The sequence below is a fragment of the Balaenoptera physalus genome (genome assembly GCF_965194825.1).
Source record: "Balaenoptera physalus genome assembly, chromosome: 5".
NCBI classification, from domain to species: Eukaryota; Metazoa; Chordata; class Mammalia; order Artiodactyla; family Balaenopteridae; genus Balaenoptera; species Balaenoptera physalus.
Genome location: NC_138884.1, coordinates 78,043,837 through 78,061,214, shown reverse-complemented (window position 1 = coordinate 78,061,214; position 17,378 = coordinate 78,043,837). Strand labels below are relative to the sequence as shown.

Here is a 17,378-nt window from a genome sequence, read left to right as displayed (position 1 = left end):
TCATTTTTAGTAGAGGACATTAAAACCATTGTAATTAAGAGAAAAAAAGGGGGGGGGGCAAAAATTCTGAATTTTACGGTAGGTGGACATGTGCAACGTTCATGTATTCTCATATACCTGAAAAAAAGGAACTGAATTAAACTAGCTGGCTGAGGCCCTGCTCCACCCGCACTGTTTTAATGAATAGATAAGGATGATTTGCAATCTGCACATCATTTGATGGCATAGAAAATAAGGGTTCTAAAGTGCTTAATGATGGTTGAAATGGTTTCATTTCTTAAGTAGTTCAAACTGTCACTGTGGCTTAATACCCTTTTGAAATAGCGCCAAACCGGCTCTGAACTTGAACAAAATCTCAATTAGAGAATTCATAATTAAATGAAGCTTTAGAGTGTTAATGATTCTAAAAATAGGCCAAATCTTGTTTAAACCTGATTAATTTGTGAACATCCTGGAGCTAACATCTATTTAGCTGGGCACCCACCAAACCCTAGGTGTTAACAGATGAAGAATTCAAGCCTTGGGAAATGAAAGAATAAAGGAAGGACCCAAACAGGTGCTTTCTTCAGAGCCTAACCAAAGACGTCTAGGGAGAAACGACCTTTGCTTTTCTAGACAAGAGGCCTCCAGCTGCCCCCCATCCTACACTGCGGGCGCGTCTCAGCCCATCAGGGGGTAGGGCGGCCGCCATCCGTAGTCTTAGCGTCTTCCAGCCCCCGGCCCAACCCGGAGCCTCACTGGCTTTGGGCACCCTCGCTTTCGACCACCAGCAGCACCACCAGCAGCAGGAGGAAGAGCTTCAGCAGCGGGAGGAACGGCGGCATCGCGCGGGGTCGGAGGGAGGGCGCCTGGGCTGCAGGCGGGCGGAGGGCGCGGCTGGGGCTGGGCGGCGCGCGTACCTAGCAGCCGCGCGCTCACGTCAAGGTTTGTTTCACAATCACCCGGGTGTTTCTGGCCGGGGCTCCGGGCAGCCGCAGGGGAGCCTGGAGACCGCGCGGGGCGGCGGATGAGGTGCGGCGGCTGTGGCCCAGGGCACACCCCCACCCCCGGCTTCCCGAACCCTGCCCCGTCCGACCGGAGAGGGAGGATGGAAACACCAGCCACGCTCTGAGCCCCTCCGGAAGATAACACTTTTCCCGCCACACCGCCCCGCGGTCTACGAGCCCATCTCCCAGAGCGGGGCCGAGCGGAAAAGCGAGCAATGGCGGATAACCTGAGGAAACTGGTCTCCAACGAATCTTTAAGATCGATGCAGGACCAGCTAGAGTCCTGGCTGAGGGAGTACAACGTGAGTCAGGGTGGGAGACCCCCGGGGCTCGCCCCTCCCTCTAGTTCCTCGCACGACCCTCGGCGGGGGTTTCTTAGGACTGGTCTCCAGGTGGCCGCTTTGCCAAGTCCCGCGGTTGTGATTCCTAACTGGGGCCCAGCGTCGGACCCGCATCGCCGGGAAGGAAGGACAGTGCGCGTTCCCCTTTCTCCGTGCGGCGCGAGGCGGCGCTTGGGTGGCGCAGCCCGCGGAGCGCGGGACTCGGAGTCTGGGAAGGGAGCGCGCATTTTACCCAGCGGTAGCCAAGGACGCTGGCGGCCCTAGCAACGCGAAAGCCCTGCGAGCCGCCGGGGACTGGTCAAGCCTGCCACTCTCCCTCCTATGCCCTCCGCCAGCAGTCTATCCTCATACCCCCGACTCGAATTTTTTTTTTTTTTTTTAACTACATCCCTCCTCTTGCCTTTCCTCAAGTCTCCCACTCTGGGGATAACTTGTGGTTGTATCAGAATGGATTTTTATAAAAATACACCCAGGAGTTAGTACCCAGAAATCAGTGAAACGGGCAGTTGTTAACGTTGCGGGTTTCACTTGTGTGCTGGTCAGCATGGCAAGTAAGGCACAGTTTCAACACCAGGGCAGATTTCAGAAGGCCTGTTGCCTAGGCATTTGTAAGCCCATATTCTCTCATCAAACCCAGAAGGGTTCTTCAAACCTCCTTAATCCCCACCCCGACTCCAGCTCCAGCTAATCTCCACCACCCAGAGAGTAGAACTCCAGTGCTGAATTTTGCTTCGGTTGGTCTGTCTTAAAAAGGGGAGTCCTATTTTCACACAGCAAGTAGAACAGGGAGGCAGAAAGAGCTGGGGACATGGAATCAGTCCCCCTAGCTTCTAGGTCTGGCTCTGCATAGAACTAGCTGAATCATTTGGGGCAACTTATTTAACCTCTGGGTCTCAGTACCTCCCCTGCTAAATGGGAGACTGGAATTAGATGATAGGTAAAGTTCCTTTTTAGATCTCAAATTTTTGAGTCTAGATCATCTTGTTTCTGAAATTCTACCAGGAAAAATGCAACTGGTTGCTGTCATGAGTCCCTGGGCTTTCCTATCCACCCTCTAACCAGGGCTCCTGGGAGGAGGGGAGCTCAAAGCATAGCTACAGCTTTCTCCTTAGCCTTCCTTCCTAGTGTTTACCCCCTTCGCGCACATTTAAAGAACCAGCACTGATTATTCCTTCTCCACCAAGATTGCAAGAAAACTAAAATTCACCTCTAGCACAAAGACTTGGATTCCCCTCACCACCTACCTTTAAAAGAGGCTACTTGTTACCTAGTCTCAGAAGGTTGAGAATAACAAATCCTATACATGTATTCACCCTTCTTAAAACTCCCTCTTACAAAAAAGAATGTTTTTCTTGCTTGTGGTCTAAATTAACTCGGAATATTAAAAAGTGTATTCAGTTTGTCACTAGACAACATTTAACACAAATGATACTAGTAGTGGCTGGACCGAATTAAATGATTGCTTTGAAAATACCTGTAAGAACTGAGAAATGCCAAAGTTTATTGCACTTTCCCTTCTCACTGACACTGGTGCATCCCATTCCTCTGTTCTCACTGAAACCATTTTAATCTAGATTCTTCACCTGTCCCATCCCGCCCCCTAAAACGCACACACACACACACACACACGAATAGTAGAGACTGCACTCTAAGAGATCAGTGGCTTTCCAAATTTTGTGGCCATTCCCTGGGCAACATCATTTCTCTTCAACTCTTTGGTGTCTCTGTCACATTTGACTCTCGACACCCCTATTCTTCTAAGGCTCTAATAATTTGTCTTCTTGCCTCACCCACTCCCCTCTTGTGACCATTCTTCAAGGGCCAGACTTTAGAAATCTTCTCTTCTACCTCCGTTCCTGCTTCATCTCTTACTCCTATGCTGATCATCTCACATCTATATTCAGGTCCTACTCTCATCTGAGCTCTCTCTTCTCCAATTGTACATTGGACATTTTCAGTTGTGCTATTGTCATCTCAAAGTCAAATCAGTCTAAGACTGACCCTAGCCTCTCCCATGCCCCAAACACCAACTTCTTTCCTAACTTAATAGTCTTTATCATGACATACTCTGCTTTCTCCTCGCCAGCAGAATCTGTGGGTACCAGTTGTAAATTCGTGCAGAACCGGACCACTTTCCACCACCCTGCTGCTGCCACCCTTGTCCACCTTTGGTCATCTTTTATTTGGATCATTAAAAAAATAACCCAAAGTGATTCTTCTAAATGTCAAGTCAGATCAAGTTGCTCCTCTGGCAAAACTCTCCAAACTTCCTGTCTCAGAAAAAGAGTTCCTACAATGGCCATCAAGCTCCTATACAACTGTGGTCCTTTAAATTCTGTGACATCATCTCTTTTTTTTTTTTTTAATATTTATTTATTTATTCATTTATTTTTGGCTGTGTTGGGTCTTCGTTTCTGCGCGAGGGCTTTCTCCAGTTGCGGCAAGCGGGGGCCACTCTTCATCGCGGTGCGCGGGCCTCTCACCATCACGGCCTCTCCTGTTGCGGAGCACAGGCTCAAGACGCGCAGGCTCAGCAATTGTGGCTCACGGGCCTAGTTGCTCCACGGCATGTGGGATCTTCCCAGACCAGGGCTCGAACCCGTGTCCCCTGCATTGGCAGGCAGACTCTCAACCACTGCGCCACCAGGGAAGCCCATGTGACATCATCTCTTACCCTCTCCCTTGCTCAACCACTCCAGCAATACTGGCAGCCTTAGAGCAAAGCTGTCCAACAGAACTTTCCATGATGACAGACATGTTCTGTATCTATATCTATACCTATATCTGCACTGTCCAGTATGGTGGCCACTGGGCACTTGAAATCTGGCAAATGCAAACTGAGGAACTGAATTTTTAACTTCACTGAAGTCTAATTAAATTTAAATAGTCACATATGGCCAGTGGCGACTGTATTGGACAGAGCTGTTCTAGAACACACCAGCCATGCTCCAGCTTCAGGGCATTTTACCCTCACTGTTCCCCTCTGCCTGGAAAGCTTTTCATCCATTGATATTTCATCCATTCCCATCCCCTCTGCCTTCATCCGGGCATCACCACCATCTCAGGCACAGCCTGTTTCCTTGATATGTTGGCCGAAACAGTAAGTTCTTTAAAAATGTAATTTTCTGCCCCAAAGCCTTTGTATTTTACTTGTTTTTTATCTTAAAACATCTACCAATCTTCTGGGCCTTAGGCAAAACTGCTTCTTGCTTGATTTTTTTTTTTTTTTTTTGACAAATCTTGATGATTTCAACATTTAGATTTTTTTTTTTAATTATTTATTTATTTATTTTTGGCTGTGTTGGGTCTTCGTTTCTGTGCGAGGGCTTTCTCTAGTTGTGGCAAGCGGGGGCCACTCTTCATCGCGGTGCGCGGGCCTCTCACTGTCGCGGCCTCTCTTGTTGCGGAGCACAGGCTCCAGACGCGCAGGCTCAGTAGTTGTGGCTCACGGGCCTAGTTGCTCCACGGCATGTGGGATCTTCCCAGACCAGGGCTCGAACCCGTGTCCCCTGCATTAGCAGGCAGACTCTCAACCACTGCGCCACCAGGGAAGCACTTGATTTTTTTTTTAAAGTTATATTTATCTTAAAAAACTTCAAGAAGAAATATTTTTCAACCCCCCCAGTGAGAAACAAATCCTAAAAATAACAGCAAGCATCACCACCTCATTTTCTTTTAGTTATTAAAGAGATGCTGAATTATTGCATTACTTGGCCTTTAAAACTTGGACTCCACTGGAGGATGAGGGACAGGTTGGGGTAAACACATAACTCGCAGAGTTGGTTTTCCTCCTTTGTGGTTATAGAGAATTCCTTCTTGTTTAACCATGAACTCAGCCAATTATTAAGCGTTTAATAATTCATTCAACAAATGGTTACTGGGACTTCCCTGGCAGGTCCAGTGGTTAAGACTCTGCACTTCCAATGCAGGGGGCATGGGTTAGATCCCTGGTCAAGGAACTAAGATCCCACATGCAGGGCGGTGTGGTCAAAAAAACAAAACAAAACCGAAAAACAAAAGGTTACTTAGCTTCTGGTATGTGTAAAGGGTTTGGGTCAGACACTCTATATAAATGTACACTGCACACTTCTTGCAGTGTACATTTATTCATTCAAAAAATGTTTTTTTTTTTCAGAGTTTACAATGTGTGTGTGTCTGTGCTAGGTGCTGGGAATAGAAATGTCAGCTGCATCTTAATGATGAACTTCCAACCGGAAAAGAGGTTGAAGGATAGGGGAAACAGTGTGTGCAAGAAGCAGGGAGCATGAAAAAGCTAGCATATCTAGGGGGACCGTGAATACTTCCAGGCAAGGAGTTGACAAGAGGCCGAGGAGGTGGGGTGTTGGGGGCCAGAGGATGGGGGCCCTTGGGTAGTGTGTTAAGGAGTTTGGACTTTATCATAAGGGCAATGGGGAGAAACTAAAAGCATTACGCAGGGAGGAGACATGTTTGTATTGTGTTCAGGAAAGGTTGCTCTAGCTGTTCTATGATGGGAAAATTGGAAACCCTAGGGAGAACGGTCTCTTGCAAGACTTTCGGCAAGAGATTATATAAATCAGCTCCTTGTAAACTACTCTGGCACATTTAGTAAACAAGGTCAAAGACTCTGAAGATGGTCTTTAAGGTTTATGTAAGAGTGTGCGGCTCCAAATGCCTCCGATTTATCAAGCAACATCTGTATGGTTTTATTGGTTAATTCTTTCAAAGGGTCAAATAACCACCTATGCAGAAATGGATTCTGATTACCTAATTACTCCCTAGAGATGTCAAGATAAGAAGAGAAATTAACTTCCTTATAATGTTAGCAGTACCCGGAGAAGATCAACTCTGGGCTGAAACTCGCCTCCCTCTGAGATACTTTTGTTTAGACTCAGAGTCCTGTGGACCAAGAAGTTAACTTTGGTCAGATTCTCTGAGATTTATTACTTTTTAAAATGTACTCTATGGAGAAATGGTAAGAGCTTAATACCACTGATAACCCCATCCCTAAGATAGGACACGATTACATTTCTTAAGTAAAATAATAGACACCAGGACACTACACTCTGGACACCTCTGATTATTTGATATATAAGTGGGGATAGTAGGGAGGGCTGATAATGCTTCCTCTTGCATTACTCTCCTCTTGTGCTATAGAAATCTGTACTAACAAGTGAAAACAGTATATTAAATATCAGCACATAAAAAAGAGCTCTTAAAGAGGTGTCTCCTCTGCTTGTTTTAGAATAATCTTTGTGGTTGAAATAGAGGCTGCCTTTATGCCAAAGTATGCCTGCTTCTTGGTACACTAGGTTGTTGTCGTTGCTATGGTGTCTTCAACCAGATTCCCTGCCCTCCTTTACCCCTCCCCTTCTACATTCTTGTGGATTCATTCTAATTAGTAAATTTATAGAGAACATTTTTCTTCTCTTCAGGACCTTTATCTTTTTACTAGCCAGTAATGAATAAATGTCAAACCTTAGTGTCTCAACAAAATGAGATTTATTTCCCATTCATGCAAAGCCTGATGGTAGCTCTCTCATTGGTCACTGGCTCAGATTCAGGTGCCTTCCATCAGGTGGAGCAACCACTCATTACGGGACCTCGAAGGTTCTGCAGGGTAAGAGACGGAGTGGAGAACTTGCACTGCTTGTACATTATACACGTCCCCTGCACTCATTGTCCTGTGGGCAGAATTAGTTATGTGGCTCCCATCTAATTGTAAGGGAGCCTGAGAAATGTAGAAAAGCACGTGGAATACTTAATTGGTGCTACCCCTTCTGCCATAGTTACTAATGATGGGTCCATGGCTACAAAAAAAATTGACAAGTGATTAAGGAAGATTATTTTCTTTTTAACAGAGAGGCTATCAACTTTTTCATTTGACTTTTCTTATTTTCATCTTGGGCAAACTGGTTAATGTAAACATCACCGTTGTTTAATGTTTAAGGAGAAGAAGTAATGAAAAAAGTCCAGTAGGAATATTAACTATGGGTCAAGATAATAAAATCCCGTGGAGAAGTCTAAACAGAAGCTTTTCCTAGACCGTTGGGGTGTACATAAGCCTGCTTTTTCTTATATCTAAAATTCAGGACTTCAGTTTAAAAACTTTGTTGTGGAGGCAGTGGTGTGTGGCCGGCAAGGTCAGCCATGATGTAGAACAGATGGTTGATTTTGGAATAGGGCTGCTTGAAAGACTGCCCACATATGGGACTGTACTTCCCTAGAGAAGAGGTTATAGCCTGTTATAACCAGAATTTTTGTTTTTACTTTCTAGCGTACTTCATTAAAAAAATTTTTGGGGGCGTATAATTTATGTACAATATTATATAAGTTTCAGGTGTGCAACATAGTGATTCACAATTTTTAGAGGTTATACTCCATTATAATTATAAAATATTGGCTATATTCCCTGTGCTGTACAATATATCCTTGTAGCTTATTTATTTTATACATAGTAGTTTGTACCTCTTCATCCCTATAACCAGCATTTAAAGAGCCCTTGAAAGCCTTCAAAGCACTCTTCATGTACTATTGCCTTTAAACTTTGTAAGAAACTATGAAATATCAGGCTTTATTTTCTGCATTTTACTGATGAGAAAACCAAACCCCAGGAGGGCAGCTTGCTTGCCCAAGGTCACTCCACTAGAAAGGGTGGAACTTGGATTTGAATCTAGGTCGACTAGAAAGGGTGGAACTTGGATTTGAATCTAGGTCTTTTGCTTGTCAAGTCCATTCTCTTATCTCCTACAGAAGGAGGGACGGTATAAGGACATTCCACTTGAAGGATGTCTGTTTCCTGCCATCCTTCCCCTGCCCACTCCCCCAAGAATAAATACCCTGAACAGCGGGGGCGGGGAACAGGGAAAGAAAGTAAAAATTAGGGCTTTGCTTTCCATGTGTGACTTTCCAGGGCCAGCCGCAAGGACCTGCGAAATGCCGCCCCTCAGACTAGACTCCACACACTTCCTACTGCTCATCTCTTTCCCTTGCTCACCTACATATTCCCTAATTGGCAGATTTGGAGATGGTATCCTTGTTGTATGTAAAATGAGGTTTTTTTTTTTTTTTTTTTAAAAAGAAAAGTATTAAAAAAATTAAAATGTCAGGCAAATCATTTAATGTTGTAGTAGCATTCATAGTTTAAAGGAATATTGTGATGAACCCTTTGGCACAGTTTAATTCTTATCTAATATAGATGAAGCATATTTTGTGTATATGAGATGAAAATTTCTCAAAGTGGTAATAACTGTGTTTTGTACTAAAATTGATAGATTTGAATAGCTTTTCAAACTGAAGTTGGCAAGTTGATTAAACATATTTAGTGATAAATTTTATTATTTTGGGGTGAAACATCTTCTCTCTTTTTCATGTTGTGGATGTGATTCGAGTTAGGAATAGAATAGTGGGTGTGAGAGAACCATTGATAGAGGCTGGGATGATCAGGGTCTCATGCGAAGAAATTAATAAGGTCAAGATTGCTCAGAAGTAAAGGAAGTGAAAGGGATCAAAGGACTGGTGGTCAATCTGGTGCACACGTCACATGTACGATGGCAAAACAGGATGGTGGCTGGATTGGAGAGGGTCGCTGGAGGAATAAGGCTGTGTAAGTGGTGGGGAGGCACATTATGAAGGACCTTGGCAATTAGGCAACACTTAGGCTCAGTGGGTTAGGACCTTTGGTTTGGGCAAGAGAGTGGTGACACTGAAGGGATGGGAACAAAGCCCCTGTCTCCTTGCTCTCCTTCCCCACACTACGAAACTTCTTAAAAGAGAAATCTGTCTTCATTGCCTCTGCTCTTTAACTCCCATTTGTTCCTCAACCTGGAATAATCTGGAACAACGCCAAGCACCACTGCCCCTGCATCATTCTGTCATAATTGCTCTCACGATGGTCACTAAAAGCCACCTGATGGTCAGTCACGTCCAATCTCTTTTTTTTTCACAGTCCTTATCTCCTTGATTTCTCTGCAGCAATTGACACATCTTACCCCATTTTATGGCTTTAGCTCCTTCCCAGATGCTGGCGACTCCCAGATTTATCTCTAGCTTGGGCTTTTCTCCAGAGCTCCTGACCTGAGTGGCCGGCCACCTGCCTTCCAGACAGCTCCACATGGATGTCCACATCCTCTGACCCAACATGAACCAAACGGGACTAGTTACCCTCCCTCCAGTCTTGCAGGTTCTCCACTTGTGGCCTCTGGTTAGGCAACGGCATCACAATCTCCCCTGTGGCCCAACTCAGAAGCCCGGGCGCCCTCCCTCCCCATCACACCTCGCCAATGGGTTCATCAAGCCCTGAGGACTCCACCTTTTAAAGGTCTCAAATATCTCCTCCCTTTCCCCTTTAGCTGCTATTGTTCTTATTCAAACGCCAATCATTTCTTATATATGTGGGAAAACCAACTTCTAGGATATGTTTAAGGCAGATCTCAAGTGAACTTTATAGCAATAACGCCTACCGCTGCAGGGAGAAGACGCACTGGCGTAGCAGCTGCTTGCTGTGCAGAGAATTCTGTCCCTGACAACTCACAGTATTTTTATAGCCGTCACGGTTACAAAAGGAGGCTAGTAGCCCATCTCTGTTGCACAGGGGTTTGTAGCTTCAAAAGAACACTTAAAAAAAAAATGTTAATAATGCTGGTGGTTATATTCCGGAACGTTCTACTCCTTTCTCTTACCTCTAGCTTTCCTATTTTCACGAAGCAACTAGAATAAGTTTGAAGCTTACTTGTTTAAGTTCCACACCTGCAACATGGCATATTCCTATTGATTTCCTGCCTTGCTCCATACGCCTCTCCAATCCAATTTTTATACAGCTGTACAGGGGATCGTTTTGGGGGGCTCCTCATTCCCCATACCAGTGATTCTCAACGCAGGCAAAGCCCTATGCCCTGGGACAGTGTTTTTAAAACTTACCCATAGAAATGAATGCATTTTACATCACGACAGAGCACACATACACCCTTATATAACTGAAGTAAAGGTTCATAAATAATTCTTATCTTTAGTAATTGTGATGTCCTCTGTTTTCTTTTTCATTAATTTTTTTAGGGGGAGCTGGGTGAGACTCACTAAATCAATATCACTCCTCATTAATGTTGTGGTCTTGGCTACACCTACAAATCATCTAGAAAGCTTTTTAAGCTTTCTAATGCCCAGATCCCACACTAGAGCAATTAGAATTTTTAAGAGTGGGAACCCACAAGGCTCCTCGGGTGAAGGCTTCTTACCACGTCCTCCTTTGAGCCTCACCTCTGAATTCTGGACCTGCCTTTATTATAGCAGGCAGTACTCGATTTTGCATTCATTTACATGTTTATCTGAGACTATAAATTCCTTGGGGGCACGAGACTATCTTGGGTCTCTAGCACCGAGCACACCGTAGCCTCCTCCATAAAGATTTGTTGAGAACATAAATGCATGAGTGAAGCAGAGAATAAACCATCTTCTTTGGCTTTCTCGTTCTTCATCCTTCTTTCTGGCTGTCCTCTTATTTCTTACCGCTCTTGCTTTGTTTTTCATTCACTGGCCCCTCTTCCTCAGCCCACTTCCGAAACAGTCAAATTGCCCTCTGCCCCGCCCTCAGCCCCCTCCCCACTCTCCCCTCTGTGCACGTGGCTTCCATTCTTCCTCTGCTGGAGGCTTCCACAGCCGCACCTCTAACCCTCACCTCTTTTCTGAGATCCAGATGACTTTCCAACGGCTTTTGGTAAAGCCTCATGTTAGAGAGCTCGGCTCCAGTTCCAGAAGCTGCAAGGATGGGTTTAGGTTCCAGCTGAACCACCATGTCTTCCAAATTACTTAAGAGCTTTGTTTTCCTCATTAGTGAATTCGAGATGATGGATGGTGTCCAATTTGTAGGGTTGTTTTGAGGATTAAATGAAATGTTTAAACATGTATTTAAAGCTCTTAGTGCAGTGCCTGGCTGGCAAAGAGTAGGTGCTCAGTAATGGTTACGTACTCTCACCGGACATCTCTATCTGAAGCTCCTTCAAACTCTTTAAACTGTCTGAAAACAGTATCTTCCCTCTCATACCTCTTACCTGTTTCCAAACATCCTGACTTCCTCCTCAGGTAATGCTAGACTCAGTGGGACCTTGCCTGATACAGATGTAATTTGGGGGCTGGGAAGGACTCTTAGGGGACCCTTGTCATTGCCACAGCTCTCAGCATCTCTCAGCCAGACAGCTACTACCGTCTCACAGGACTCGCTCTCTAATCCAAATTATCTGGTCTGTTCCTGCCAGAGTAATTCTTGTAAAATCAAAGCAAATCTTCCACTTACCCCATTAAACTTTTCAGTGATGGGATAAAACCCAAAGCCCTTCATGTGGCAAGTAAAGTCCTTCATTACCTGGTCGCTGGACCCTGCATTCCCTTCTCCTGTATAGTATGCCTTACTGCTTCTTGCCTTGGTACCTGATGTTTTTCTTTTTGAAGTGTCCTAACCTCTTACCCTCACCCCTCACCAGAGTGTATTTTGCTCCCTCTACAGCTCATTGTCTTCCTGGAGCATTTAATAAACGCTAAGGGAATTATTTAACCTCTGTGTGTTTCCCATTCTCCATCCTGCTTCCCCAGCTGGTGAACTCATTGACAGCAGGCAACTTTTTATTTTTTAATGTAGTTTTGTTTCCTGAGCTGCCAGCCCAAGGCTTACAAATTAAAGGAACTCAGTGATTTATGAATGAATGAGCTTTGGAATTAGGAGACAATATAATTAGTTCATATCCTTGCTCTATTTATCTTGTGGGAGTAACTGTTTGGTAGAGTACTGTGACTCTATTGCAAGTTGAGTGTCTTGTGCAATGCTTTGTGTTAGAAACAGCAGCATGTTGTGACATGTCTTGGGATCAGGAACTGGCTGACGTAGTATATTCTCTTCTGTTATTTAAGTCGTGTGTACAAACTCATTTGACAAACATTGAGCCCCTACTTTGTATCAGGCATTGGGCATAGCACGGGAACATATAGTAATAATACTACAATAATGCTAATTATTACATACCTCCTCTACTCTGCACCTAAGTTAGCTGGTGAGATCAACCACCTTCTAAATACGAGTAAATGGAAGCTCATATTTAAAATGTCCTTTCTAAGAGAAAAAGCTAATAAGTGGAGAACTAGATCTGAACCATGGTCTGCCCTATTACTCAGTTCATTGCTCCATTCAGTTCTGTGTAGTGCCTCGCAGGTACCAACTGTTGAACATCTTTTGCCTTTAAGGTGTGGAACGTGCATTATTTTGATTTAATTCTCTTAACACTCTGCAAGGCTTTATCCCATTTTCCTGGATAGGAAATGGGATCGGAGAGGTTAAATAACCTGTGCAGGATCACACAGGACTGTGACAGGTAGCAGAGCTGAGATACTCAGGTCTGCTTGACTCCCAAGCCCCTTCTCTGTCCACTTAGCACATGGCATGATCTAGCCAGAGGGCAAATGGCTGTAAGTGGGGAACTGAATTTCACTGTGGTAAATGCAGGAATAAAACAGCAAGGACAAGGAGCTCCTGATTCAACGAGGAAGGAATGGAGAGAGCTGTTCAGGCTGTGGGTTCCATATGTTCTGATCATGTCAATATTATGCTAAGTCACTCACTTGCTCACTCATTCATCAAATATTTTGGGCCTTTCGATTTGCTATGGATACTAGTGATGATTAATACAAACATGAGAAGACAAAGTCTTTAAAAAAACTCATAGTCAAAACCAAACCAGGGAATTCCCTGGTGGTCCAGTGGTTAGGATTCCGCACTTCCACTACAGGGGGCCCAGGTTCGATCCCTGGTCGGGGATCCAAGATCCCCCAAACCGTGCGGCGCGACCAAACAAAAAACAAACAAAAGAACCCCAACCCAAACCAAACCCAAACAAAAAAACTTAGTCTTGGCAGGAGAAGGGGATAGAAAGATGAGACAGAAGAAGAAATGGCCACAACAGAAATCAATGCTACAACAGAGCTAGTCCCGAGGTACCGTTAACCAGGCATGGAAGGTAAACCAGCAGCTTCCTCTCAGTTACAATGAGTCCATTCCATCTGGACTGCTTACCAGGCCTCCTGGGCCCTCCAGGATCTGTCCTGCCAACCTCTCTGACCACCTGTCCTCTGTCACATGTACCTACTTCTGGTTCAAGTTTGCCAGACTCCTTCCTGCCATTGGGCCTTTGCCCTTGCTGTTCCCACAGCCCAGCCTGCTCTTTCTCTGCTGCTCTGCATCCGGAACTTAGCTCCAGTGTCTCATCCTCCGAGAGGCCTCCCTGAGTGCCCTCCTCATTCACACTTTGTCACATCATCGAGTCCTTCTCTTCCTCCTCCCGGCACAAATCATGATCCAGAAGTCACTATAGTTTAGTAGTTAAGAGCATGGGCTCTTAACCAGAACCAGGTCTCAGTTCTGGCATTTTACTAAAGTAATCTCGGCCATGTTATTTAACCTCTCTGGGTCTCAGTTTTCTCATCTGAAAATGGGGATGATGACAAAGGCCCTCCTAATCTCCTAGAGTACTATAGTGCGGTTAACTGAGTTTACGTATGTAAAGCATTAACAGTGCCTGGCACTTAGGGGGGATGTAATAAAGCCAAAGTGAGTGAATCGTCTCATTTTCATTCATCAGCCCAATACACATTGAGTTTGAATATATAGAGACAACAGAATGCAGGGCTGGGAATGCAACAGTGAACAGGCCAGGCATATCCTCTGTCCACAAGAGCTTACTGCCTGTCTGAACCATTTCCCTTGTTGACACAGATCTGCATTTTACTTATAAACTTTTACCTAGAGATCATCTGAAACTTTCCTCTTCATTCCAGTTTCTAGCTCCCACTTCCTGTCTCGGGATTCGTAGTGCCCAGAAGGTACCCCCTGCTAGTGCCTTATTATGGCTTGAGGTCACACATAAATCTATGCATTTTTACACCCACACAATTTGTTGCTTGTAGTTGTGTTCATTCCTTTGGAGTTAGAATCAGAGGTTTGGCTAACAAGGAATTGGTGAAAGGTCACCAAGGAGATGAGAAAAGCAGAAAAAGAGCTGAGAGGTCTACCTCTTGGCTTCTTCATTCTGGGGACAGACTTTCCCCAAGTCTGCCTAACTTCTTCTCACCTAGATTTCACTTTGTCTTGGAAGCCTTCCCTGACTTTCTAAGACAATGGGCTCTTGAATAGACCTTGCGTTCATCCCTATAGTAAGACTTTATTCCACTGCAGGGTAACTGTCTACTCTCCTTTCTCCCCGACTTGTCTGGCTCGCCATATGGCCTGGGCCATCTTTTTGGTCTTATTCTCTATTGTATCCTCAAACCAGCAATACCTTCTTATTGTTAGCAAGTAGTGCCCTTTATGCACGTATTGAACTTAGGTAGAGGGTAAGAACCAGTAAGGTGGGTAAATTAGGAGGCAGTGATGTGTTACAAAAGGACTGTTTACTTTTAAAAGAAGTCTTTGCAGGGTTCCATTGAGTAGGGAGTCAGGGTTATTGCTATAAAAACAACCCCCAAGTTTCACTGGCTTAATGGCCACCAAAAAACTTTCTCCGTGATGTGACAGTTCAATGCAAGTGTTCAGTTAGCAACCTTCTAAATCCTGTGGCTCCACCATCCCTTATGCCCCTGGGGTCCTCTGCTCGGTCCTCTGCATTTGGCTAGTAGATGGGGAGACAGGAAGAAGACAATCATTCAGGACAATCACATTACTTCCCATCCCTAACAGGAAATGGTTTGCACGGCTGCACCAACCGCTAGGGAAGCTGGGGAAAGCAGTCTAGTGGCTGCCCAGGAGGAGAGGGAAGTGTGTTTTGTGAGCACACAGCAGTCTCTGCCCTGGGAGCATACCAGAGCCACTGGCCCTTGTGTAAAGTGAAGTGCTTGTCCACCTGCAGTGGGTCCCAGAATAAGGAAATTGCACTGACGTCTACTGTTCTGGCGTTGCAGACGAACTCATGTGATCAAAATCTAAATCATTGCCTCGAACTCATTGAACGAGTCGCCGAAGTGCAGAGACAACTCTTTGGGATCTTCACTACAGCAGCCCAAGAAGGTGAGAATGGCCCATGCATCCCCCTCTGGTTCTTCTGTCTTTGCTTTCTTTTCTTTGTCCCTTCTCTGTGTTCTCTGACTGGGTTGGTGTAGCTGGATTTCTCTCACTGACCTGATTTGTGGATTCTTCTAGGAGGACATTATGATGGTGTGGAAACAATCAAATCGCGCCTTTTGCCTTGGCTGGAGGCCTCCTTTACTGCTGCTTCCCTAGGAAAACCTGTCGACAGCAAGGTGTCCTCTCTACAGGTAGGGATGCTAAAGGATCCTTCTAGGTGTTCAGCACCTCATCAGGCTCTGGGGACTCAAACATACGTAAGATATGGTTTTTACCTAGTGAGGGGCTCAACTCTAGTTAGGGAATTGAGACATGGGTCAAAAAGGTGAGTTTCTTTATACAGTAACACGTGGCATGATGGATTGAGCTTTCTCCTAAGACAGATCGGCATTAAAATCTCAGCCTTGCCTACTTACTGGTGGTACGGCTTCAGGCAACTCGATAAGCCCCTGCTTCCTCAGCTGTGAAAAGGTCCTGGTGATGATCTGCATCTGGGACATTGCTGGGCCCACACTAGGCACTAAATAGTAACTTTTAAACAACAAGTTAGCCACTCAGACAGGGTACCACTGGGCGGGGTCAGAAGAGAAAGAGATCATTAGATGGGGGAAAGCTCAGTATTCTGAAAGAGTTAAATAAAACTAATTGGAAACTTCCAAGATAAGAAGAAAACTCAATTCTGGTAGACTGATCATGAGTGTCATTATTTGTGGTTGATATTGGTGGTTTCCATGCGACAGTGGCAGTGTTTTAACAGTTGAGGACCAGACTGGAAAGAGAACGCATACTTTGTTTAAGGCGCTGGTATCACTATGTCTGGATAGGCAAAACATTTGTAACCTTGATTTTAAATGTTTATATGGATTTACATAAATTCCTTTCAAAAACTGAACCATTTAGAGTAGGCCGTTCTAAGCAAGAGGGCCTTATGAGGTAGTGGCCAAAGGATTCCTGCTTAAAGATCACTGGACAGAATTCTAGTCTATCTTCTATGGTTCTGGGTAGGTTGTCCAACCTGTTAGGTCTCAGTTTCCTCATCTGTGATATGGAAACAATGCTTTTGCTGACCTAACAGGGTTACTGTGAGAGTTAAACGTGATAAACCTGCGAAACACCTTACATGTAGTAAGGGCTCTGGAGACATCAGTTGTTATTAAACATATTTTTTTATGTGGGGATTTTCATATGCCTCTTAGATTTTTACCATCTGTGGATGTTATTTTGGGTATAAAGATGTAGGATGATATTTCACTGTCTTTTTTAAAAATCTGAGGAATCATTTACCTATAGTGAAAACCATAGGTTGGTGAATTTTGACAAATGGATATATTCTTGTAAGTCACACCACTATCGAGCTATAAAACATTTCCATCACTTCAGAGCATTCCCTTGTGCCACTTCCCAGTCCCCTCCTTCCACCCTCTGGGCAACCACTCTTCTGATTTTTATCATTCTCCATTAATTTTGCCTGCATGGGAAATTCATGAAGATGGAACTATACATTATGTGCCCTTTTGTACTTGACTTCTTTTTCCCAGAGTAATGTTTTGCAATCTGCCCATGCGGTTTCATGTATTCAGACTCTGTTTTGATTTGTGTACCATTCCAGGATACGTTTGATAAGGACGGACATAAAGAGTCTGGCGCTCGGGATCGGGACATACAACACTTAGATGCTGATTTGAATGCAACTCGTAATCAACTCAACCAGGTTCAAGACGAGTAAGAGGAATGCAAGTTATTTTCTTCCAAAAAGAATTGCTTGTTCTTAACTTAATTTTTAAGTTTGAAAGGAGAATACTGCTGGCTCATGTAAAATGTAGACATTTGCAAATAAGTCATATGATGTGTGTGTGTGTGTGTGTGTGTGTGTGTGTGTGTATGAGTTGGGAGGCAGTGTCTTTGAATTTGGGGACAGGATTCCTATATTACATTATGATCCCTAAGACCCTGGTCCCCTTGGCTTCATTCCTG

At 44.6% G+C, this 17,378-nt stretch overlaps 1 protein-coding gene across 5 annotated transcripts in view; it reads left to right on the top strand.

Annotated features, from left to right (window-relative positions):
* Nucleotides 1-941: 941 nt before the first annotated feature.
* The window catches only part of SPATA18 (spermatogenesis associated 18), a 41,981-nt gene continuing 25,544 nt past the window's right edge, over nucleotides 942-17,378 (top strand). For all 5 annotated transcript variants that reach the window (XM_082462314.1, XM_082462313.1, XM_082462312.1 and 2 more), the window contains exons 1-4: nucleotides 942-1,288; nucleotides 15,242-15,347; nucleotides 15,480-15,595; nucleotides 17,014-17,126. In XM_082462314.1, the coding sequence (XP_082318440.1) occupies nucleotides 1,202-1,288; nucleotides 15,242-15,347; nucleotides 15,480-15,595; nucleotides 17,014-17,126 (422 nt within the window). In that variant the 5' untranslated portion in view covers nucleotides 942-1,201. The remainder of the gene's footprint in view (nucleotides 1,289-15,241; nucleotides 15,348-15,479; nucleotides 15,596-17,013; nucleotides 17,127-17,378) is intronic.